Source organism: Amblyomma americanum, chromosome 1 (genome assembly GCF_052857255.1).
Source record: "Amblyomma americanum isolate KBUSLIRL-KWMA chromosome 1, ASM5285725v1, whole genome shotgun sequence".
Classification (NCBI taxonomy): Eukaryota; Metazoa; Arthropoda; class Arachnida; order Ixodida; family Ixodidae; genus Amblyomma; species Amblyomma americanum.
This window is the reverse complement of record NC_135497.1, coordinates 243,678,922-243,704,936: the sequence shown is the minus strand read 5'-3', so window position 1 is coordinate 243,704,936 and position 26,015 is coordinate 243,678,922. Positions and strand designations below refer to the sequence as shown.

Sequence of the window (26,015 nt, the reverse complement as noted above, 5' to 3'; positions counted from 1 at the left end):
GGTGGAAGGCGCACTGAAGCTGCGACTTGCATGTGGCTCTCGTGGTTACGAGTACTTGCGGGAAACTGGCTGGCATCTTCCAGCGGAAAGGACCCTGCAAAGCCACATAGAGGACGTCAAAATGGCTCCAGGTAAAAACGTATTTTTCCGTGACCTTTACATTACATAACTGAGTGGTTTTGTGACCCAGGAATCATTGAAGAGGTGTTTTCGGCCCTTGCAATGAAAGTGGCTACACTTGAAGAGCGTTATGCAGCAGTGCTGAACAATGAAATTCAGACTCCGGGGCTTTATTATGACAACTCTACTAGGACAGTTATTGGCAAGTTAACAACTTAACGCGGTTGCTGCTTACACTAAATGCTACAATCCAGAACCACCAGAACCAAGTGCATCTCCTGCCATAACAACACGTGGTATTGTTGTGATGCTTGCTGGAGTGACCTCAAGATAGAAGCAGACTGTTGCCTACCACTTTACTAGTAAGCTCAGGTTATATAGCTTAAAGAATGCACAAGTGAGTGTAGCTAACAATGTGTGTCTGATTTGTTCCTATAAGTACTGGTATCCATAGAGCCAAATTTCCCCAAAACAAGAAATGCATTATCAAAAAGCCCATTACTCACACATGAGAAGGTGTAATCCATATATCTTATCTTATTCACATGAGTAGAATTAAAACTTAAAATAGATGCAAAGACACAAGCTAACAACACTAATTTTTTGCTTTTCATTTCAGCTGGCACATTCGATGCATCCAAAGTGCTTGAGCTTCTCTTTGATGTCATCCGCAGAAGTGAGCAAATTTGCATCTGTGTAGACTACGTTACATCCGACATGGGCGCTGGAAACCAAGCAGTATGGCGGTTGTGTGGTATAGTTGCCACAAGATATGGGCGACCGAAAACAACTTGCCCGCACCCATGTGGAAATTCGAGAAGGCTGCACTCTTTAGCAGATGCTCCACACTTGCCATACATTTTTGTGGGCACCTAGTTCGAGAACAGAAAATCTGCTTGGATGCTGAGACTGTTCAGAAGCACAGGCTTCCATGTAACGAGGTAAGCTTTTCATTGTGCTGAGATACTCCATAACCAAACCTTATAAGTTATACCTAAATATAATGTTGTTTGCATACTGCAGAAGGGAGAATATATCAACAGTATCGAGAAGATGTAGCAACTGTCATTACATCTTATTTTACGCGGTATGCTAACTGGTATTCTATCTTATTTTCTGTTTATGTGCAGGTGCGGCTTGATTACATTAAGCGCTTGTGTGAGACCGACGAGAAACACGACCTCAAGCTCGCCCCACACCTCAAGTCAAAGTACCTTTCGTGAAACCATTATGAAAAAATGAATGCAGACCCTTCTTCCGTAATATTGGACCATGGCGTAGCTACAGCAATTAAGCTTCCTGTTGAGCAAGACAAATTGCCGAAAGAAGCTCTCACAACAGCTTGGTTTTTGCAGTTTGTACACCAGTGGGTTGCTCTGATGTCATTGCGCACCTCAAAAATGGCTCTTAGTGACCTTTGCCCAGAAAAAGGCACTGATCGAGGCAGTGAATTTTCTTCTAGGCGTCATTGAAGTGTTCACGAAGCTGCAAATATTTGATGCAGGCAAATCTTCCTCAGTATGGAAACCAGTACAGTCTGGTGTAATCATCACAACATGCACAGCACTGAGGTTGAGAGAACTCATGTTAAAAGAGAGAGGCCTTAAATATCTTTTGTTAAGCCGCTTTGCCCAAGATGCACTGGAAAACCTTTTCAGTACCATACGCCTCAAATCTCCAGTGCAACGGGCACGTGAATTCAAGTATGCTATGCGCATGATTATATTGGCTCAGTTTTTCCAACCAAGTAAAAAAGGATGTTATCAAATTGATGATGGAGTGCAGCTGGCTCAGTTTGTTTCCCCAAAACCTACTGTCCTTAAGCCTCTCGAGGAAGAAGTTGAGCAAAATGATTTAAGACTTCCAGCTGAGGAGCAAGAGAGTCTTCACTACTTGGCAGGCTACATAACACGCAATGTTATCAGGAAAAACAAGCTGTGTGGTGTGTGCAGTGCTGCCTTGAAAGGTAGCAGTGAAGACAGTGGACGGCTCTTGAAAATGAACAACTATGTGGAAGGCAAGGAGTCCCTATGTATCCCATCAGTTTGGCCGCTCGCTGGCAGGGAGACGTAGCAGGTGGCTTGTTCGCTGGCATTTCTTTTCAAGATGCCCCATGTCTGTTCTTGATGGTCACTACAGTAGCAGCTGATGATAACAGGTTTTGTGGCATATCCCAATCGACTATTCAGAGCAGCTCTCTGAATCTGTGAAGGAGCGAAATGTCCAGGGACCATACCGTCGCGGTACCATGATTTGAATCCACATTTCTCACTAAAACACACTTCGGTATCATGGAGCAAGGTAACTTACTCCGAATCGCCAATTACAATAGGTCGTTCTCTGTGCATTCATCCCGACTAAGTACATCCATGACATGCATAGTGTAAGTGTGGGGCTTATGTTCTCAAGGACTAAATGGGTCATGAGAGATGTCATAGTGGAGAGCTCCCAATTAATGCTGGGTGGGAAATTGTGATGCCTCCATGGCGCCAGAGTATTTGTTTTTGTATACACAACCCACAATTTTTTCGACGCTTTACGTTTCTTTCATTCAAATAAAACCACCATTTTGATCACAAATGAAACTTTATTTACATATTAATTAGTGTTTTGGTGGCAACACTTTCTAGGCAAACAAAGAAGTTATGATCACATTCAATTGACTTGCAGTGCCAGATGCCTTCTTGCAAACTCACTGCTTGTTGGTCTCGCTCCCTCACATGCTCACGGTCGCAAGCACTCGCGCTTACACATACACAACATATTCTGCAACCACAACAATTAATCACAGCATTACTCCACATAAATGCTTTAGACGGAGTGATATACAGTATTGTCCGTTTTTATCGTGAAGACTTTCAAAAGTTTCCCCGCCTCAACCGCTGGCTCATTTGCGATGAAACTGCGCACAGAGCTTGCGTATTATGGTAACTTTTGTATCGTAGGAAGTTTGACAACGGTACTTACTTAGTTGAGCCGTGCATGATGCGAAAACATAATCGTCTACGTAGAGATCGGCAACCAAAATCCGCAGACGACGCTTTTTCACTGAAGGGCGGCAGTGGCGCCATCTGTTTGCTGTAGCGCAAAGCGTCGCGACAAGGCCGTCGAGCAGAGCGTTGCAAGGAGCGCGGGCCGTTTGAATATGCCGTTCCTGTCGTTTCGTCTGCTTCTACTGAAGCGCTTACAACATTTTCGACTAATTAAGCGGAAAAATATCAGAACAAATGATTTAACGAGGCTTTACCTTTTAAAGAATATTGTTTGCAATGCTCGCCTCGGCGGCCTTGTCGTGGCAGTTTCCACTGCCCAAAACAGATGGCGCCACTGCCGCCCTTAAGCGAAAATGTTACCATAATACACATGCTCTGTGTGCAGTTTCACGGCAAATGAGCCAGCGGTTGAGGCGGGGAAATTTTTTTAAAAAACGATAAAAACGCACAACACTGTATAATGGAACTTCATTGTTGAGGCTTGCAGCAGACTCACAAAGTCGTTTAAGGCAGCAAATAAGGTCAAAAATCTAAATTTTCACACTAGGCCACTGCACAAAAGAACATGGCTCTGCCATGTATATGAGTAGATGCTTCTTAGCAAAAACAAAAACATCTTGGTCAATTCTCACTCATCCATACATGCTTTACGCTTTGGGCTCCTCATTTTTCTCATCAGGTGGGGGGCTTCAGATGGCAACACTTCAGGTGTTGCCACATGAGGCAGCCTGGGTTCAGCTGGCTCTTCTGACTTCTTTTCAGGCAAGCTCAGCTCCTTTGGCATAAAGCTGGAATTCGAGAACAATTTTTTTAACGTAAATACACTCATTGTTATTGTGTTTGCTGCTACAGTTGGCTGTGTACTTCTCCACAAAGCCAGAGCAAAACAAATGAGGAGGAGAGCTTATGGAGACCGCTGGGCTCTGACACACATACACAATGTTTAATCCTTGCAATAAACCATCAGAGTAAAAGAAACAAAACTTGTGCATGCCTCCCAACCTGCCGTTGACAAGATTTGGGTGGCTGAAGCACTACATGAATTAAATTGCGGTGCTTAACCCCTTCTTGCATTCTTAGTCATTAATGCATGAAATTTTTAACTGCACACCATTGTGCACAGCAAATTCAGAAGTTATGTTTTCACACATTTCTTCAGCTAACTGATCTGCCTAAACTCTAAAACTGTTAATAATTACTGCAAAGCAATAATGCCTTCACACAAGCAGAGAGTGCTACTCTGAGTGACCACAAGCAATACATTTCTTTGCTTTTTTCCCCCCTGAAGAAAAAAGCGTCTGACCTGTCTGAAGAGCAGTTTATACTGTAACTGTAGCTGCAACAATGCAATGTAATGCACCTTCTTACTAATTTGGGTGCTACATGGTAAAGCCGACTACACTGAAATCAGTTTGAACTATCCTTCAGCATGAACACAGAGTAAAAAATATGCAGAAAAACTGGGAGCCAGATCTGACAGACCAAATTTCAGTCGGTGCCAGTGTACTTAAAAAGCGAACTCCTCTATTATCCTACCTGCAGGCCAGCTTTCCTGCACTGGCATGCGAGTGCTCTGTAGCACATGTGCCATCCAATGATGATGTGGATTTTTTACAACATAGGCAACAGGCACCAAGCGGTCAACCAGGCAATGCTATTTTGATGCACTTCACTGGTTGTTACAGAAGTGAGACTGCTGTGCTATTCTATGAAATCAGTATTTCCTGGCACCATCCTGCCCTGTAGACGGCGGATTGCAACTTAAAAAATTACCCGCGTCATTCTGCTTCACACCGAAAACCTTGAGCACAAAAAAAAAACGCTTCGATTAAGTTCGGCTGCCTAATTGCCTTTTGGTTTGTTGACGCCGTTTCTTTGCAGAACACAGCCAGCACATCAATGGATGTGTAGTCCCATGTGCGCAATGTGCGGCAGCCGGTGGCAACTGTCAATGTGAAAGGGTCTCTGAAAGGGGCTCCGAATAAAGTTGCGGTACGCCTAGGGTGTTAAAGAACGGCGATTCACAAATACCCTCCAGCAAGAATTTTTTATTATCTGTTTTGTAGAAGCTGAGTATCTCTAGTGAAGATTTGAATTTACGCGTCTTCGCGCCTTTCTCTCTCCTGTCGCCACTTTTTTCAAGCTGAAATGTCGGCGCTCCTCCGCCAGCTCCCCCACTCTGTCTCTCCCCGGCTGCCGGCGCGCGCGAAAGGCAGGCGGGGGGGGACGTGGCTGTGAACAGAAACTAGCTTTTATAACAGTTATTACTCCTACCAGCATCTCTGTACGGGCTTGTGATCATCAAGGTAGATTAATTTTGTCACTCCTTTATCCCAGGGCTTGTAAGCGAGAAAAAGAAAGTTTAGCACTGTTTTCTGACGCTGGCACCAGAGGTTCGCCGTACAGATGATGCCTTGGCGCGGACGGCTTGAGGGAGATGTTGTAGTACACTGCGTTGTAAGATGTTTTCAAAGGCAGCTTCGCTCTACCGATCACAGCGTCACTTCGTTCGTTCCACCCAAGGGGTCACTGATTCGCGATAACCGCAGTCAAACATCACTGCAGTCAAACTGCCCAAATGGCTGGTGCAACGCCTGTCCTGTGTTTCGTGTTTCTTCTACTCGTCCTAGTTCTGTTGCGCTTTGTCAGTCTGTGTCGTAGCAGTATGAACCAACTAGCCCACACCAAGGTCCTCTTAGCAACGCGAAGCATGGATCAAAGCTATTCGCCGGCTGGACGATCACGGCAGCCCTTTGGAGCCGTCACGTCAAGACTGCGGGAATCACTTTGCGAGAGCTACGGACGAGCTATTGAGGTTAAATACGTTTTTGAAGAACCCTTTTATTGATAGGCAGAAAAAGCCTGGATGTCTCAACAGCGCCAAGACTTTGTCCCAACTGTTTTCATAATTCCAAGCAACAAGGACAAACGGGAGAGTGCTTTGAGCCATTTTTCAACCTTCGCCTGCCTAGCCTTCGCCTCGGACTTCGTACTCAGCTATCATTAAGCCCTAGAAATCCGCCAGCCACTAGGTGCTGCCCAGCACGTCATCCTCGGCAGAACTAAGGGATGCAAGGTAAACAAAACGCATTCTGCACCAAAAACTCCGCACTCAGCTAAAGACCCTTTAGAGCGCACAGTTCTTCCGTTTGAGACCAGATAGCGCTACAGGTGCGCTCTGAACATGGTGCCATTCGCACCTCGTAACACCGGCGTGTACGTCTCGACGCAGCAGTGGAAATATCACGGGTGGCTGCCGAACGTGTTCTTTCTACGAAGATGTGGAAAGGCATAGAAAATACGTGCTGTGTTGGCTGCCGAATGTGTTCTTTCTACGAAGATGTGGAAAGGCAGAGGAAATGCATGCTGTGTTGTGGATCGCAAGAATTGCGACACACAGTGAAAGCTGCGGGATGCGATCGTTTGCGAGCTTCACGGAACCGAACTGCACAAGACCGTACTATCCCTGTTTGCGCCTGTTAGCTCCCGTTCGCCATGCACCCTTTCCGAACGGGCGAACGCAACAAACAAGTTCGCCAGAGCTAGATAGCCAATATAGAAAGAAAAGTTTGGCTTATGGGGGATGAACGCCCAAAGTGACTCCGGCTATGAGGGACGTCGTAGTGAAGGGCTCCGGAAATTTCGACCACCTGGGGTTCTTTAACGTGCACTTACATGGTACAGTACACAGGACTCTAGAATTTCGCCTCCGTCAAAATTCGACCGCCGCGGCCGGGATCGAACCCGCGTGTTTCGGGGTAGCAGCCGAGCGCCATAACCACTGGGCCACCGCGGCTGCCAGAAAGAAAGGCTTCAATCATGGAAAATCTGCGAGGATAGGTGCACAACATAGCCGCATGAACAAGCTGTTCTGCGACCAAAACCGTCACTTCGTGCTTTCAATTGTTGTGCAGTTGCATCTGCGTGTGTAGTGACACCCCATTGCTCGTAGGTTAAAGTGTGTGGCCATTAGTAACAGGAGCGCCAAAGGCTGAATTAGGACTGGAAAAGAAGGACGATTTAGGCTCCCACATACCGCTACTATAGATAGTGCAGTGCACAGCCGTGCGAGCGGACAACGCTTACTGTCAGTCCGTGTATTACATGCAGTCTTGGTGCTACGGTTGAACTCAGCTCCCAGTAGCACGGCTGTCGTGGACAATATTCGGAATAAAACATTTGCGTTAGAGCTGCTGCGCTGGGTGCGCATACATAATTGTCAACTTCATGTAGTATGAACGCACTGCCATGCGCGCCTTATAACAGTTATATAGCAGAATCCTTCGAAACGATTGCACACCAGCTTGTGAAGGCTGCTGAAAGCATGGTACTGCTACAATGATAGTTAACATTTGTGTGCCTATATATATTTGTCGCCCTTCTGTGTTTAACAAACCAGTAGAAAATATTTGAAATTTCCTAAGCATTGTTAACAGTTTGCAAACAAATGCATACGATGTGCATGTGAGCAGTGTCTGCATGCATGTACATAATATGACAAGGACCTGCGCTGCTGCAGCAGCGCAGGTCCTTGTCAGATAATAACAGGTCAGCGCAGATAATAACAGGTCAGCGCAGATAATAACAATAAAAACATTCAGCAAAGCCTTCTGCTGATGCAAAGCCAAGCATTCAGGCGATCCATTCGTTGGCTGGAAGAGGGAGAGCTGAGCGGCTCTTCGTGACATGAAGCCCGATCACGTTTTCACACCTCAAGTGATCAAATTAGGGTTCTCACATGTCCTTCGAATCCTTGGCCAAACCACAGCGTCGTCTTCCCATTCCTTCACAACCTTATCAGCCGAAAGAGACACTGCCAGAACCGAACCATCAGACGCAACAGCCGTCGGTTTCATGCAACCAAGCACCTCCTTCAGAAATATGCCGTCTTTGTAGCATTCCCACATAAAAATTTCCGTGCAAACACATGCTCTTGGAGTCGGGGTCAATTTGAGGTGTCGGAGAGCATAAATCCACTTTTCGGAAAGCACTTTGTTCATGAAGGCACTCCCACAGTCTTTTCCAAGTGCTTTGCGTGAATCCCACAATACACTAGCAGACAAAATCACTTAAGGAGCCACAACGCATATACTGTGAGCCTACAAAAACAATTCACTGACAAGCTCCCATCTGTTTCCTCCGTGCCATGCCAGTCGCGTGGCCTGCTCAGTACACATCTCGCTCTGCAGTGCTCCTGCCCATAGCTCGTTCAAAGAGCTGTTAGTCCTCCATTGTTAGTCCTCCAAGCAGATTGTTCTTAAATTTTGCGGCTCTGCCACGCAGTCAGAGCAAATGGAGCATCTCTACAGCAATGGTGCAGCAGCAGCAGTGCTGACCAGGCCGGTCCATGTGTCGAGGCAAAGACTGGGAGGAGCATGTAAACCGAAAGCCCAGAAGTGTGTACAGCAGGGTCTTACTGGCTAATCACGCGTGAACTTGTCACTTACTTAGTCGCTTGAGCCTTCGTGTAAAATTTTGCGTACACGGGGTTCAGCCTCACAAGATTTGTACAAATCAAGCAAGACCGCAAGACAGTGTTCCTTACAGTACTGGTCGCAACACCAAGAACTCAGTGGTGCCTTCTCCAATTAGTGTTTCTACAAGTGCATGCACATAACGTGTTTGGTGCCTGTTATGGTTACTGCTAGCATGCAATTCAGCGGGAATGGCTGGTACTTCTAGTTAAGACCCCTGTACAACAAGCCGTGCACAACTATTTCAAGCCAAGCATCAGAATAAAACCCAGAAAATTGTGAAGACGGACGCCTTTGCATTTTACAGTACGTCTGGTTTGGCTCTGGTGATTGTGGGTTTTGCTTGCTTGCTATGCAAACAATCATGCATTAAAAGGCCTAAAATGTGGTTATTTGTATAACCACTTCTTTTATCAGGAATGACCAAAAGAAGTATATATGAGATCCTGAAAGCAGTATTCAGTCATAATTTTAGTCATTATATGAACATACGAGTGCCTGGCGACACAGTTGAGCCTCAATTTAATTAATTCAGTAAAATCAAAAGTTTAATTTGCAACATTCAATTTTTCACGAATGCTAATAATCAATCAAAAACACGCTGCAGGTCATTCATGGCAAAAAGTTTTAGTTTAGATGAAAGTGATCCTTTACCTTTGCCCTTCGTCATCAACAAGGGCGTTATGCACAGTCTATATACCCATTAGGACTGCATTATTTCTTGCGCATACTGTGAGCTCGCAAGCCGCCTCAGCACATCTGTTGCACCGAGCTCCTCTAAGGTGATGGGGACGGTACGCCTGTCTTTGAGTTTTGGTTTTGCTGTCATCACCATCCTATTGTAAGTGCCCCAAGCACACAGCCAATATGAAGTTGCGTTCGCAGCCGCCGCTGCAACCTTGTGAGAAGGAGATAAGGAAACGAAAGAAGGTAGGCCGCCGGCAGCGGTAGCCATCCTCACGGCAGGACATGTAGTCTCCTCCCCTCCACCTTCCCTACTCCTCTCTTTCTGCATGTCCCCGTCGGCAACAGAGCAAGAAGAGTGTCCTCCAGTCAACAACAAATGAAATGAGGAACACACCGCGCCTCGTGTTCTCCACCCCAAGCACGAATGCACGTATGAGCACTGCTTGAGTGGGAATCTAGGTTTTTCGGTGTGAAGTGCAAGCGGGCTTCCCAGCTGACAGGTGTGTCGATGGAACTGTCATTTCTAGCTCTTCTACCGAGCTCTGGGAATCTGTGAACATGATAAATGTGGTGCACTGCCTTTGAGCACAGGCACCGCACCACATTCAGCACTGATTTCGGGCGGGATAGCAAGAGCTGCGGGCTGGCCTGGCAGGCTGCCAAAGCTGCGCCAGTGCTCTTGCTAGCCTCACCTACTATCCCATTTGTGCTCTTCTCAGCTACTTCGCCCGTGGTAAACGTTTTCCCTTGGGTTTGTTTTGAACCAGCAATGAAATTTCGTTACATTGAAAGTGCGACAAAATGTACTTTTTTATATTGGAGCTAAAAATACATAGTGATCTTAGGACGTGAAGTTATGAAAACTGAAACACTTCACCAAATTGAGAATTTCGTTATATTACAAAGTGTTACATCTACGTTTAGATGTATATCACAATCACCTGGGAAGGTGGGAGTTTTTTCTGTGCTATCTTGTCACGTTCCTTGCAGAAATCTGAAGATATGAACATTTTCTTCTTTAGGATAATAACTTGCGACTCAAGGGGGTAATGACAAAACTTGCAGCTTAACAAAACCTGAGATGAATGCAACAACGTGCATGAAGTGAAAATGTTTAGAGAATGCCATCACTCGCGCAGAAAGTATAAAGCAACTTAAGCACACAAAAAATTACCAATGCGGCAAGCACTGCAAATTCTACTAGCCCTGCTAACTGCGAACAGCACAGTTCAAAGGTGAAAAGAGGCAAAACATCAAGCTTACGTTTTCCAATTGCGATGATTCAGCTCTGTGAAGTCACTAACAGAAGCAGCAATGTCTTTCAGGTAGCGCGCCAGGTGCACCAGCTCACGGTCATTGTTTTGGTGAGGATCCGCATTCCGGAATGGCCTCACCTGGCAAGTACAGGCGTCGTGTGACAAGTCTGCATGAGAACTGTAAAGGAAGAGCACCAGCAGGGCAGTCTTCCCTTGAAAGAAACATGCACTAACTCACCCTCAGACCAGATTGTGGATTCATTAGAAAGTTCCTCGGAATGTCGTCTATCATTATGGTATTCTCAGGGCGGTATGCTGAAACCAAGCCCCATATTAATGGCAGTGGCTTAACCTGAAAGCAAACCAGTAAATGAGCGGGGGTCACATTTAGCACATTGTTCGCCCTTAGCACATGAGGAGTGCACAGTGAAGGGACAAAACAATAAAAACTGTTTGCACAGAGATTTGAGAAAGGTGGCTTGTTGGTGTAGCATAACTAGACAAAGCCCAGCACTCACAACTGCCTCACGTTCACTGCATTCTTTCTTTTTTGCACTGCATCGTCCAGTAAAAAAGTTCATTCGAGCTGGCAGCAGCTTCTGCAAGGAAACTGCTGCTGCGTGGGTCTGGCTAGCTGGTGTAAATGTGACAGGAAACAGTCAGCCAGTAAGTGCTGACGTAGCAAGTACTGCACGATGTGATGCTAAGTAAGCCAAAACAAAAAAAATTAATTTTACATGTAGCATAGTCTAAATGAGTGCTGGAATCAGCCATAAAATGCAGAAACTTATCACTAAACTCATCTTAGCTCAGAGAATGGTTTACCTCTGCCATTTACCTGAACATAACCTGTATGGCAAGCTCAAGCCAAGAGGGAAACATGAATTGCTATCATTACTGGCATTTCAGCACAAACTATGCCACCGAGGTTTCTGTTTGTGCGCTACAAATGAAGCCATGTTCATTAGCAGTTCTCATTAATACTGTCAAAGGCTTTAAAAATGGCTAGCCGTTTAACTTTGCTAAGCACGAAATATTGTACGAAAGCACAGATTTTGCAAGCGTACACTACCGCCACATACCTGAAAGCACGAATGAGGTGTCCACGGACTCAAGGAGGCAGTTATGCGCTTCTGCAACTTTTTCTTCGTCACTGCCAATTTACCTATGGTACGCTGGCCCTATCCTCTCTTCCTGTTTCCTCACCTCTTTCATTTCATTTCTCCATTCTGTCTGCTATCCTTTATTTCCGGGGCCCCAGCTCAGGTGCTTTAGTATCGATGGCATATGCCAGGGCAAGCAAAAATGTTATCCTTCAATTTTATTATTATTTTAATAAACCACTAGTAGCACACTCGCGGCCTATGCTCCAGTGCTGCGTTTCGGCAGCAATGTTGTCAATGCCAACGCGTTTTGCTCTAGTGCCGTGTTTCTGCCACCAACGTATGCAGCGCACATCTCTCTTTCACTACCGCCACATACCTCAAAGCGACAATATTAGGGCACTTTGGCAGCAGTAGCAACACAGCGCACACGCAACTCAGGTCACGGTTCCACTGTTTTTCAGGTTGGTGCCTTTTACGTTTTGCTTCGCATGTCTTCTGCTGCTGCCAGTTGTCACTGATTAAGAAATGGGTTCAGAAACCTGCTTGGTGTGTCAGTCTGGTTTTCCAAAAAAATTGCTTGTTCGTTACCTGCTCTGAATGTGACAACAGCTGCCCCATCAGTAACTGTTCAGGGTTAACGACGAAGGTGCACAGGGCCAAAAGAGGTGTTGGTAGTATACGTCATTGGAAATGCCGCACATGCACAACTGGAAATGAATGCAGTGGCCAAATGGCCACTCGACTGACTTCAGCGCGTGAACATAACTTAACCAATGAAGTAAATGGCCATGCATGAAAAATTGCGCAGCATGATGCCTTTGGCAGGAAAGATCGACCACTACTCGAAATAATAAAAGAAATAGTGTTCGGTCTCCAAGCTTGCGTACAGAATATTTCAGGCAGATATGATGAGGTTCTGGACAGACTGACGAAGCAAGACCATGCTATTTCCAACATATTGACTCGCATTGAGCGCGTGAAAAAATCAACCCAAGGAAAAGAAGTTGCATGCCTCAAAAAACAACTCAGTAACCTAGAATAATACGGTCGGAAAATAACCTAGAGATTCATGGTGTTGAATTCCAAGAGAATGAGAACCTACTATCCAAAGTGAATGAGTTGGCAACAACCATGGGTGTTCCTCCGTTGAAAGAAGAACTGGATGACCTGCATCCCGTTCCATCAAAGGGTGAGCATGGGCGACCCGTTTTAATTCGTTTTGCCTCACGGAAAACTAAGAAAAACTGGAAAGAATAAGCAAAGCAGGAGCAGCGAAGTGGCTCAGGAGTAAGCTTGTATGATAATGTAATGCGAAAAAGCTCGGAAGTGAGCTTGTATGATAACCTGATACTGCAGAACAAGCGCCAGCTTTGGTTGGCACGCACACGCGCTCAAGAGATGGGTTATCAGTTCACATGACAAAACGACGGCAGAGTATTTGTTAGAAGGGCTCCCGATAAACTGGCATTGCGCATCGCCAGTGAAGCTGACTTATCCATGATACGTCCGCTATCTGTAGCTTTGGACGCCACTTAGATGATGGAGTTGCACAAGATACTTGTTGAAAGTAAATCCGCAATTCCTGAACTGAATGGAAATGCTGCACAATAGCCCACCTTTCAATAACGTATCATAGTGGGGATGATTGTAAAACGCTCTTAAAACCGGTTTCATCAAAAAGTAAATTCTATTCTATGTTTTGCTTAAATTCTCGGAGCTTAAGGAACAAAGTTGATGTCACTACCTATATAAATCTTGATTTTGATATTTTAGCGTTTACTGAAACTTGGTTCACGAACAACTTACACATAACTACATCGATGATTACTCAGAAGTTTCTCTTCACACAAAGAATAAAAATGGGGGCAGTGTGTCATTGCATTTTTGACGTGGAATGCCTCCAGCTTTGTTGGAAAAATATTCAGTTGTCCACAAGAGTATGAAATTCTGGTCGTGGATTCATGTGGCATTACACTCATGTCGGTGTGTCAGCGGCCATCAGGAAACGTAAACAATTTCTTGACATATTTTGAAAATACACTAGAAGATATAGTCAATGGTTCGACGAAAGTCCTACTGATCAGGCATTAGTAGAAATAAAAGTATAACTCATTGACCAAGTCAAAGTAAAAAATTGACGTTTCGGAACCCGTACGGGTTTCTTATTGACGTTGAGGCTAAAATGGCCAGCTGTCTAAACTTAAATACGCTGAATATAATGTAATGATTGCATGTATACCAGTTCGCATCCTCCCTTCCTTCCGGTACATAGTATCAGGCATCGTTTGGATAAAAGATGAATCAAGCAAAAGACGTGTAGTCAAGTTCTGCTCTTTTGATAAGACTGAAGCTTTGTCCCAGTTAATATCATGCATCTCCTCGTGCGCGTGCTTGGCAATTGCACTGGAAGCCACTTCGTGGTTTCCGACATCGCGCTGATGCTCTTTCATTCCTCTGGGGAATTTTCCTATAGATTCGGTAGAAAACGCCGGGAAAGTGGTCATCTGACAAAGGTCCTTGACTTTCACCAGCATACTTCGAAGTTTGCTGGAAGGCACGTGTACAATGCGCAGGTTATACTCCGCGAAAATACATGATAAAGCTTCCATTATACAATGTGCATACGGAATGCCAGCAGTGGCGGTAAAAACGTACGACTGGCCGAGCTCGGTCGCAACGGCTGTTTTTGGATCCTTTCCACAAAGTTGTCGGGATAGCAGTTAGACAAAGGCTCTCGGCATATCATTTGAAGCTCAGCTGGCAAATAGTATTTTTCTTTGCAGATTCGCGTCGCAAGCGTCACCAAAGATGACACAACGGATCTTTTGTGAGCAACCGGGTGATTTGTATTAAAGTCTAAGCACTTTCCTGTGTGCGTTGGTTTTCCGTATACATTGAAGGAGAGTCCATCGCCCTTGCGTTGTACCCAGATGTCGAGGAACGGGACACTGCCATGTTGTTCACACTCGACCGTGAACTGTAGTCTTAGCCCGAATGCATTCAGTTGTTGCAGTAACTGGGAGGGTTCCTCTTTGTGTAGGATGCAAAAATAATGATCCACGTAGCGGTAAAAAAGCTTGGTTTGCTATGTGAATTTACCGAGAACTTCCGTTTCTAATGCTTCCATTAAAGATATTTGCTGTCGTTACGGAAATGGAGGCGCCCATGGCAGTGCCGTGTGTCTGCGAGTAAAACTTCGAGCAATATGCAAAATACGTTCTGCTGAGGTAGAAACGGAGTAAATTAGAAAGGTCTGGGATGCCAAACGGAGTGCATTCAGTAAAAGCGGTGCCCCTCTCCAAAAGCTCTTCGCACTTAGAGACGGCCAGGCTGACCGACGCACTGGTGAACAGTGATGTGACATCGAAGGACATCACTGTATTTTCTTCGTCCAGTTGTATATTGCATACCTTTTTAACAAAGTCGCAGGAATCGGCCACATGTGAGGCATTTTTCCGGCCAGAGGACTTATTACACTGTGCAGGTAATTCGAAAAGCTGTAAAGTGGAGACCTCCTGAATCCACGATGGGCCGCAACAGCACGACTGGCTTGTGGATCTTGGATAGCCCATAAATAGCAGGTGTGGAGCCATTTTTCCTGGCCGGAGGCACGAACTTGAAAATATCTGCCAGAGGTTCTTGTAGTCTCCTTTGAATATGTTGTTCAGTCCTCCAGCAGGCCATGCATTTTTCGTCATAGTCCTTCTTGTCTAGCAGCACAGTAGCGTTGCCTTTGTCGGCAGGTAGAACAACAATACTAATGGTGTAGTGTAGACTCCTGATGGCTTGTTTTTCGAGAACTGAGAGCCTCGTCGTGTATTTCCGCTACTTTGAAAGTACGCCAATGGCGCGGATGCGTGCTTAGTTCCAGACAGACGGCGGCAACCGGTTCACAGCTTGTTACCCATAGCAGATTACCTTCCTTTTGTCCGGTGCTCGACCAGTAATAAAGTTCAGACTGCGGGAGAAGATGGATGCCTCGGCAGTTAAGGGCTGGTAGGAGGAAAGGATCACCAGGTCTTGTTGGACATTCTTCGCTCCATACGCCCGTAAAGGTTTAAGTTTCCTCCTCTGAGACGTCATGAACTGGCGCTTCCTCAAATTGGCTGTAAAGTTGGCGTGTTGTTGAACGTCAGTGAAATCACCTTGAATTGTGTGTTCCAGCTGTCGTCAGGTAAAAAAGGCCTCAGTCTCCAGGGTCTTCATTTTTTACGACATTCTTGAGCACGTGCTTGGACGAGTCTCCACTCAGCTTGTCGAACAAGACGTTGTCACGAGAATACGGCCCTATGTTTCACTCACCTCAGAAATCACTGCTTCCAGATACCATCTAAACTTAACTTGATTTGCATGAGAGAAAACCTGGTGACCAAGTCTCTTCGTTTGCAGACACCGGTACGGACGTCCTGGGGACACCATATCGTGCACTGACATCGCTCAGTACACGCGCCTCTAGCACAGACGTCCTGGGGACACGATATCGTGCACTGACATCGCTCAGTACACGGGCCTCTAGCATTTTGCATCCACCGAAATGCGACCACCGTGGCCAGGGTTGAACCTGTGTCTTTTGGTTTATGGTTTATGGTTTATGGAAGTTTAACGTCCCAAAGCGACTCAGGCTATAAGGGACGCCGTAGTGAAGGGCTCCAGGAATTTCGACCGCCTGGGGTTCTTTAACGTGCACTGAGACATCGCACAGTACACGGGCCTCTAGAATTTCGCCTCCATCGAAATTCGACCGCCGCGGCCGGGATCGAACCCGCGTCTTTCGGGCCAGCAGCCGAGCGCCGTAACCACTCAGCCACCGCGGCAGCCTATGTCTTTTGGATCTGATGCCAAGTGCCATTACCCCTGCGCCACCGCGGGGGCAGCCGTGTGCTAAAGAAGTCTAGTAAAAGCTACCATTTGCTCGCCACAACATGCAAGAAACAGAAATAATAAGCAGTCATAAAAAGCATGAATAATTAAAGGGACTTGAAATGGGCACTGAAGTACCTGAACTATTTTCGGAGTAAGACTGTACTCTTTTGGTCTGTGTGAAGCAAACGAATTTTTCTAGGATGTTCCTCGGCATATGATTTAACAAGCGGCAGCTTTCTTCACCTTCAAGAAGCAACTCAGGACCCCTCTAATAAATTTCCCAAATACCAGCACCATGAATGATCAGACATGATACAAACATGAACCTCCTTCAGAGAAATTACAAAGCCATGAAAAGCTGCAGTCTTAGGCCTCTCCATCAAGGTATGGAGACGTCGAAACGCTTCCTTTTGGGACTTTTACAAACCAGTTTTCCCCTTCTACCATGCTAGTGCCACGTGTCCGCAACAGTTAAGCGAGTAATATGGCTATGCCGCCCTTATTAGAAATGTCTAGGTCGCTGCAGAATGAGCACCAAACACTTTGAAAAATGGCTGAACCAGAAATTATAGAAATAAATGTGAGAAAATGACAAATCGCAGCGATGCACTCACGTTGACTAAACCATATTTCGATGTGTGCAAGCTAATCATGGCTCCGGAGTCCAGCAGGAATGCAATTTTGTACTTTTCATTGCGTGTGACACCAAGTTGCCAAAGCTTGGCATCAATCCACATCATTTTTGTTGCCGCTGAAAGAGTAACAACACTGTCTTAGAAACTGTTGCCTTAGCAGCATAGCTCATCAGAATTAAAGGCAATTGACAGCACTATGATAACTCCTGCCACAAGCAGGAAAGCATATAGGTATTGTGACAATATCAGCAAGACTGTGAAAAATGAAAAAAATCAGAACTGTTCCTGCAGCCCACTTTAGCTAACCGCTAAACTACGGTTGCACAGCCAAAAGCACCTGTAGCATGCCTGAGCTCACTGTGGCAATGGTATAAAACATGCCAAGTTTTTGAAGTTTACCAAATACACAGCGTCCGCTTCTTCATAATTCAAAGCATTCATTTGGCTTCAAAATTTTCCTCCTCCTGCTGCCATGGTGCCATGCGACACCTTCTTAAAGCTGGCATGAACCGATTTGCTGTGAAATTTTGCATGCACGCATAACAAAACAGGCTGAGCGCATAATGCTACATTCAAATAATGACATCACACTCATCTTATTTAATGCAAAAGAGAGGACAACAAAAAAGCTCAATTGTGACTCGCGCCTTTGTTACATCTTCTTCTTTTCTGTTGTTCTGGCCTGTGCACTAATTAAGATGAATATAATATCAAAATGACAACTAGACCAAGAGTTAACGAATTCAAATGAGGAGACTAAAATTGCATGCAAAGCCCAAATAATAGGATCAGGCTATTAAAAGCAGGTTGAAATAACATGAACAACGCACTAAGACACGAAGTGTACAAAAATGAGAGAAGGCTCTATCAACATTAACTGCCATTATTAGCATGCCAAATAGCTACAAACATCAAAGTGCACATGCATAACCTATTTTTCACATTAGCATAACTACTTGTCATATTTACACATTAGCAAGTCACAATGAAAGAGCCTTGGGGTAACAAATCTGCAATGCTCCATTCAAAATTCAGTAATACTTTGCTAAGTCATTTTTTGAAGCTTATGAAATAATTTAAACACTTCATCCCCTCTGACGTGCTAAAACTGTCAAGTGCCTATGCGGAAGGCCCCTCACAAAAAGAGGCTCGAACTGGTGGGAAAACAGCACATAAATGCACAAACTAGAATGACAATTCATAATGACAGTTACCTGCAAGGAAAAAAAACCACGCCCATTAAGCTCCATCCCCCTCAGCAGCTGCCTTCCTATCTCCGAGACCTTAGGAATAGCACTGTTTTTATTCCTTATGGGATAGTGCTACATATACACCTTACCTGCAGCTAAGAACAAGAATGGATTTTTGACAGCCCTTGAAATCACCTTAATATCTAGGTCGTGTGGCATAATTTCTTCAATGTGCAGATTTGTGTGCAGCTGTTTCCATCTTTCCAAAATGTGGCACTGGGCATCTAAATATTGTTACATGCTTACTACACACGGGGATATATTTATAGAGGGATCCATCAAAGCAGGACCGCGACACAGCCTTCAAGCTGAGACTTCCCAATGCCAATAGGTTGCAGTTCGTGTTATGCATTGCTTCACAATAGCCAAATTTCTGCGCCACGTCAAGTTAGTAACGTTGGCTTGTTACTGGTTTTGTGTCAGCATTAGTAAATTTGTTAGGGTTAGCAATGTAGCTTGTGTCCTTAGTTGGACTTTCTTTCTCCGGTTTAGTTTTCATGTAAAAAGTAAAAACTGTGCTTCTTCAACAAATATGGAAGTCTACTACCAAGGAGAAACAACAGCTATCCTTCACCCAAAAAGACAACTGAGCCACCAAAACATCCCATCACTCTGACAATGATATTTAAGCGCCTTCAACATCAACACTAGACTTAGAGGAATGTGAAAGGTGGCAGCTAAATTTAGATTCACAAGCTATAGTGCTAAAGCAAATGATCACATGAAATAAGCAAACAAAGAAGGTGCATGAAAGACCCAGTGCAAGACCAGCCCATGCCAGGGATGACTATGAGTTCTCTGCACCTGGTTGAAACAATAAAAAAACCAGTACACAAGCATTCCTGAAGGTCTTCCCCAAAACAGCTTTGTTTATGCTTGCAAAAAGTCGCCCTTCATGAGATATGTATCTGCTTCTAATTTCAATTAAAAAAACAGACATGAGTGTCACAGAGACAAGCTTCTATGTCATTCAATGAAGGATTACCAAAATGAATGCTGCTCACAGAAAATCAACACAGGGTTTACGTAGGCAGGCTAATTTAGTGCAACAACATGCTAAGCCTTTTTTCACCAAGTCCAATGATGCGAGATAGATGGATTGCGGAAATACAGAAGTCGGCTTCACTGCAAAACAAGAACACTTCCCAATGGCGGCGCAGCCTCTCGTACAGGCAGAGGTTGGTTGCAGTGCTGGAGAGTTCTATTGTAAACCCCCCTGCGCCCTGCATACGCCTATATGCCAGGATAACAATCACCTACTCCCCGCAGCAGGGGGACAAAGGTCTGTCTCATTCCCTTTCATGCCTAGCCTTGGCTGCAGAGCCACAGAAGGCTTGGAATGGCTGTTTCCTCCCCATCCCGACCAGCGCACGTGTTTGGAGAACTGTGCTTAATACCTTAATCACAATGGCCACACAATGCAGAGCGTCAAGGAGACTCTCGGAATTTCCCAGACTGCAGAACTTTGCAGCGCTGCACCTAGTTTCTTACCCAAAGAACGGTCCAGTGGTCATGGTGAAGGAGTTGTTCGTGCAGAGAAGCTGACTTCCAGACTTCTGCAACTGACCTATAGCCTTCAATATCAATGGACGTACCCTATCCTACCTGACCCCCGGTCTCACATGGGTAGAGGAAGCATACTATCCCACCCGCGGCTCAGTGTGAAGTTCTAGAATGTAAACTAATGCCTTTAGTTTCTTACCCAAAGAACGGTCCAGTGGTCATGGTGAAGGAGTTGTTCGTGCAGAGAAGCTGACTTCCAGACTTCTGCAACTGACCTATAGCCTTCAATATCAATGGACGTACCCTATCCTACCTGACCCCCGGTCTCACATGGGTAGAGGAAGCATACTATCCCACCCGCGGCTCAGTGTGAAGTTCTAGAATGTAAACTAATGCCTTTAGAATTTTATTGCCTAAATAATCTGCTGTGGCACTGAATTGTAACAGTCCCATCACTGTCAGCTCATATCCTCAAAAAATTTCACCACCTGTCGTTTTAAAAATTGGAGGATGCTTAAGCTTCGCCTTTAAGAGTGGAACGCGACAGTGTGTTACAGCACTGCCAGGGAGTCCACGGAACGCCATCGCCCGTTCGGCGCGATCGCTCTGCTACAAATCGCTCTTCTACGCACGGTGAAACGGACGCGCGGAGCGGCAAACAACGTAGAAGCGCTGCCAGGCGTCTTGCCGAAACGCGCGGGAGTCAAGTTGCAGTCGTAGTTCAGCGGCACATCGTCCTCGACAAACCTGATGTCACGAACACCAGCATAGCTTCCGCGCCGAACGAACGGGCAGCAAGCCGCAAGCTTCGTGGAGAAGTCATCTTTAAGCAGCGCGAAACACAGGACAAGTGGAAGAAACACGAGACGACACGAGCGAGTGCTTCTTCCACTTATCCTGTGTTTCGCGCTGCTTAAAGATGAATCCATTCCAACTTGCCCAGCTTTTTGTTTTCGTGGAGAACGTGCTTTGGATGTGCGCTACGTTGTTCGCCGCTCACCGCGTGATTTCGGCGTGCCCGAACGGCCTCACTGCGCCCGAACATGACAAGTGGGGGCCGCTGACGTCGCGCGCCATCTGTTGGGGCAGGGGCGTACATTGCGAGGAGGAGGAGAGATTTTTCGCTCACGCGGTGGAGGAGGAATTTTTCGCTCACGCGGAAAAGGAGGGATTTTTCGCCCACGCGGAGGAGGAGGCATTTTTCGATTACGGCTGACGCCGACGACATCGGCTTTACTGCGACACGAGCTCCTTAACGCTGTCTCGTAAAACATAAATTTGCACATCATTGCAGGAAGAAAACAAAAACCATTCCATAACTGGAAGCTATGATGTGTAAAGAGCACTGCCAGCAAAGGGAACCACTTTCAGCAGGACACTGTTTTCAGAACAAGCAATACAGTTACAAAAAAATATTAACTTTTTAATTAGCGGGTGCTGTACTAGCAGTAACAGAATGTTTGAACCGATATAGACTATACAAAATATTCAAGTACCATCTTTTTATGAATGATCACAGCAAAGAAAACTCACACCAAAATGCAATGTCGTAGTCCTGATATGCTGACTCTAGGAACTCATGAAGAAATGGTCTCATCAACTCTTCCATGGACTTTGTGGTTGTCCATTTGGCTGCAAATAGAAAAACAAAAATTTTAAGGAACCACACAAAAGCTAAATCAAAGTGAACGTGAAGATCATTCAGCATGAGCAATAAAAGAAGAATATTTCCAAGTAGGATTCTTGCATACTTATTAAAAAAAAGAAAAGCAATTCTATCTTGCTCATTTACTCATTACAGTAGACTCCTTTTAAGACAAAATCTCTTAAGCTGTGTTCAGAGATAATGTGAGCAGTTGGGGGCATTTCTTAGTTTCCCATGAATGTAAATAACTCTGTTAAGATAAACCCCCCAACTTGTGCATGTTGCTAGCACTACTTTAGAAACTATAGCAGGGCTACACTGACCGGCATAGCGAAGCAAGAAGTGGGCAATAAAAAATTTTGTTGAGTTGTGCAAGGAAAAAGACTGCAGTAGACAGCAATGGAGAATCGTGGCTGGTTCTCCATGTGACATGAAGTTGGTCACGTTCTGCTGTTTAATTACACCAATCGAATGGCCGTAAGGCTTCCTTTCAGAATAAATTCATTCAATTAAACCTACAAGTTTTCACAAGTACAAGGGCTGTAAGCATCCTTAGCAAACATTGGGCAGATGTTCTTCCATGTGAAAAAGAGTAGTTTTAGTATAAAAGACTGAAACCAAGAACGGAATGTTTGAAGGAGCAATATACAATACTTCTGATAATAGCCTCCGCGGTGCTTAATAAACTATTTGTTGCAAAGTTCCCTTCATTTCAGCATGTTTCATTGCCAGTTCACTCTTGGCACCTTTAAACTCTTGTACAACCCAACAGTTCACGCTTCCACGGTCGCTCAGTGGTTACGGTGCTCAGCTTTTGACCCGAAAGATGCGGGTCTGATCTCGGCCCCGGCGGTCGCATTTCGATGCGGGCAAAACACTATAGTCCTGCGTACTGTGCGTGTATTAAAAAATGGCGGTGGTTTAGCTTTGGTTAAACCTGAAGTGACGCGATAGATACAGCTGACCGAGTGGAAATTGGTCACGTGACGAACCACGTGATCAGCCATGGCGCCGCGCCACCGGCAGCTGCTCCGCACCACGTGACCAACTACGTGACAGCGTGGCGGAGCAGCCACGCTGAACGCTGGAAATGCTACCATAATGTAGCTATTGCTACAAAAACCCCAGGTGGTCGAAATTATCCGGAGTACTCCACTACCGCGTCCCTCGTAGCCTGCGTCCCTTTGAGACGTTAAACCCCATATAGCTAATCTAAAACGAAACAACCCAACACTTCAGCCACTTCTGTCCATCTGAGCAATTTGCTACAATCATGCTCACCTCAAAGACAGTCCACCATACATGCAGCTACACCTGGCCGACAATATGTCCCTGATTGGAGGCAGCAAGCTGGGTTGGCATCAAACACTCTCCTAAAGCATCAAATATACTGGGATGCCTAAAACCACATGCAACGTAGTGCAACGGTGCACGAAGGCAATGCAGCATGTGTCATGACATAGGCTGCTGCTGGATATCTAAAGTAATATAGCAGTTAGAATGCTGAACTTAATGCCGGCTCCTGTGAACATTTTTGAAATTAATGAATCATGGTCACATCTCAACAGCTAGTACTACTGCTACATAACCTCTCCAGAACTAGTCAGATAAGCATTTACAAGTTCTCAACAAGTTCCAAGACATGCAAGCTGTTCAACAACGCATGAAAATGACCGGCAAACATGTCTTTAGGCTACCTTTATCAGTATCAATAAAGTTTTGAATCTATTAATGGAACAGTGATCAGAATGGAGCACACAAAAGAGCTTACAAAAGTGATTTATGCACCCGTTAAAATAAAGCCGTTCATTGCAGAATGAATTAATTTGTGGCTCTAAGACAGGTTTGAAACAACTTTATCCTCCCAAGGCCTGGGGTGTAAATTGTGTCATCATTATTTTCTCAAACATTCGAGATATAACTTGGGGCCCAAAACAACTGAAATACTTATTTCTATGCTTCAAACTTTTGACTGTGTGCTGGCAAATGTCAAATATAAAGAAAATCATGAAATTTTCAAGGCTCACAGAAATATTTCAGGTCTTGTCACTCAAATATGTGCTTAAGTGCATTGGCTGCACTGTTACAATTGCTAATAAATGCTTTGCAGGCAGTTTAAATTTACGTGAATCCACTGGCTTTAATGGAGCACCACAGCAAAACGTGTTGCCACCAACTCCCATCTTTTGAAAACTGCTGAGGAGGGAAACAATACGACTTTGACAATACTCACTACATAACAGCACAGGTTCTGAGAAAGTTTTTATGCCAATAACCCACCTTTCATGGCAGCTGCACCTATGATTCCACTGTCCAAATTTTTCAAATACAGGACAACGTTTGCACTGCTGGGTCTTACAAGGTTATTGTGGCACAGTGACCATCCATTGAGCCACAATAAAGATGTTTCTGTCTCACAAGACAAATTCCAAGTTCCTCCAATGAACACTATGTGATCAAATAGCACAGGTGCATTGCCTGACAAGCCATTATAGTGTGCATGAGGTGAACGAATACACTATGTGAGAAAAACAAAACTAAGTAGAACTACCACAAGACAATATTTGTACTTGCCAATAATAGTATAGTCAATGTCAAGCACAAGAAGCCGTTTTCCTGTTCTTGATTCATTCAGCCACTTGATCTTGTAGGTTTTGATTAGCTTGGCAATTTCGTCATCAGGATTTTCGATCGGCATGTCCTTGTCTTCATCATTGTTCAAGTCGTTCATCACATCTGGGATGTCCTCCGGCACATTGTACGACTCCAGGCTCCAAACCATCATGTTCTTGGCGGTAGAATCGAACTTGAGCTCCGAAAGGCGGACCTCTTCACTCAGTGGCTTTGCTGAAAAACAGTCGCAACTGGGCTAAATGATCGTCTACACATTCCAATGAGCATTTACCTACGCCACGCGTTTGAAATAAGTCCGGCTGCATGACATTCTGTCGAACAATAATATGCTCAAAGCTAAGCGAACGCGTCGCACGATGCAGAGACGCAAACCATCTCTGAGTCGCAACTGGGCTAAATGATCGTCTACACAGCCCACTGAGCATTTACCTACGCCAAGAATTTGAAGTAAGGGCGGCTGCATGACATTCTGTAGAACAATAAGATGCTCAAAGCTAAGCCAACGCGTCGCACAATGCAGTGACACAACTGGGCTATCACTGCAAAAAATTCCGTACCTATAACGTAGACTCTGTACGTTTTAAAAATGGAACCACTTCTGCTTTGGACGAAACGTAGAGAGTGACCTTACTACAATCGAGTAATGAAGTAAATGTCCGTGTTACTTTGTAGTCATTGCAGGAAAAAAACCTAAACATTACATTTTGATCAAAACTTAACACTATAGACACTACGGTTGACCCCATCGGCGTTGTGTGCCACCAAACGCGCTAATAACTAGCTTAAAGGCAGCAAAAACAGAAGATGCTTATGAGGTGACGCCACTTTTACACGACGAACCGTTGGCCCGAGGACTTTAGGCGTCACATGACGTCCCATTTCTGATCTTTCTGGTTTACTCTTAGCCAACCATTTCTGCGAACTAGCATGGCGAATGACCGTGAGCATGTATAATGAGATTAACCCCATGTGCAAATGTGAAGATCCGTGGATGGGTGATGATCAGATTAGAACCAAATAACGCATAATGCTGCTTCAAGCAAGGTAGCAATGTGGGCTAGTTGGTTGTACATTTGGTGCGAATAACGCGCTACACACTAACAAAATGACAACTGGAACGGGGGACACAGGACAAGCGCGCACTAACAACTGAGATTTATTCTGGTACGAGGGCACACAAATACATTTAATGAACATGCTGAAACAATCAATTCATTTCCAAGGGCTGTGTCGCACGCTCCTTCGTTTTTTAATTAGATGCACATCCTCACTTGATAACAACACCGAGGGTGTGCTTGCGCACTCGTCTTCACCGGCCTCCCATATCTCAAAGGCTTCTTTTATTTCTCTTTCTTTCTTTTCCTTTGCCCGAGTTAAAATTGTAGTCCGATCAAAGTAAGGTGAACATTTGTGATTTGCGCAATGGGAGCGAGGTTTCCAGGTTTCGTTATTTTTCCTACATTATTACTGTGCTCTTTCAACCTGTTGTTTAGACATCTGCCTGATTGACCTATGTAGCTCATGCCGCGTGACAAGGGAATCTATACCGGTGGCACATTCTACGAACTTTTCTTGGTGTGCGATACCACAAGTGTTAGCTAATTTTCTCCTCGATTTATTCATTGCATGACAAAGGCTCACTAATTTCCGGAGTGCGGTAAACAACAGGGGAACATCATATCTGTTTGCTGCTTTCTGTTTGAGACGCTGCACTTTTTGAAGTCAAACAACTTAGCGTTACTACTGTCGGATAAAACAGGGAAGTTCGTGGTGATGAAAGACGGTTACTGTAAGGAAATGTCGTTGACTGCACTGGAGAAGAATTTTGCTGAGACCAACTTGAAAGAAA

General features: G+C 45.0%; 1 protein-coding gene across 1 annotated transcript in view; it reads right to left on the bottom strand.

Annotated features, from left to right (window-relative positions):
• Window positions 1-6,141: 6,141 nt before the first annotated feature.
• The window catches only part of Ublcp1 (Ubiquitin-like domain-containing C-terminal domain phosphatase 1), a 78,581-nt gene continuing 58,707 nt past the window's right edge, over window positions 6,142-26,015 (bottom strand). The window contains exons 2-7 of the mRNA XM_077651097.1: window positions 24,107-24,379; window positions 21,421-21,519; window positions 17,114-17,250; window positions 10,769-10,882; window positions 10,538-10,668; window positions 6,142-6,175 (exon numbers count right to left, since the gene is read on the bottom strand). Of these exons, the coding sequence (XP_077507223.1) occupies window positions 6,142-6,175; window positions 10,538-10,668; window positions 10,769-10,882; window positions 17,114-17,250; window positions 21,421-21,519; window positions 24,107-24,379 (788 nt within the window). The remainder of the gene's footprint in view (window positions 6,176-10,537; window positions 10,669-10,768; window positions 10,883-17,113; window positions 17,251-21,420; window positions 21,520-24,106; window positions 24,380-26,015) is intronic.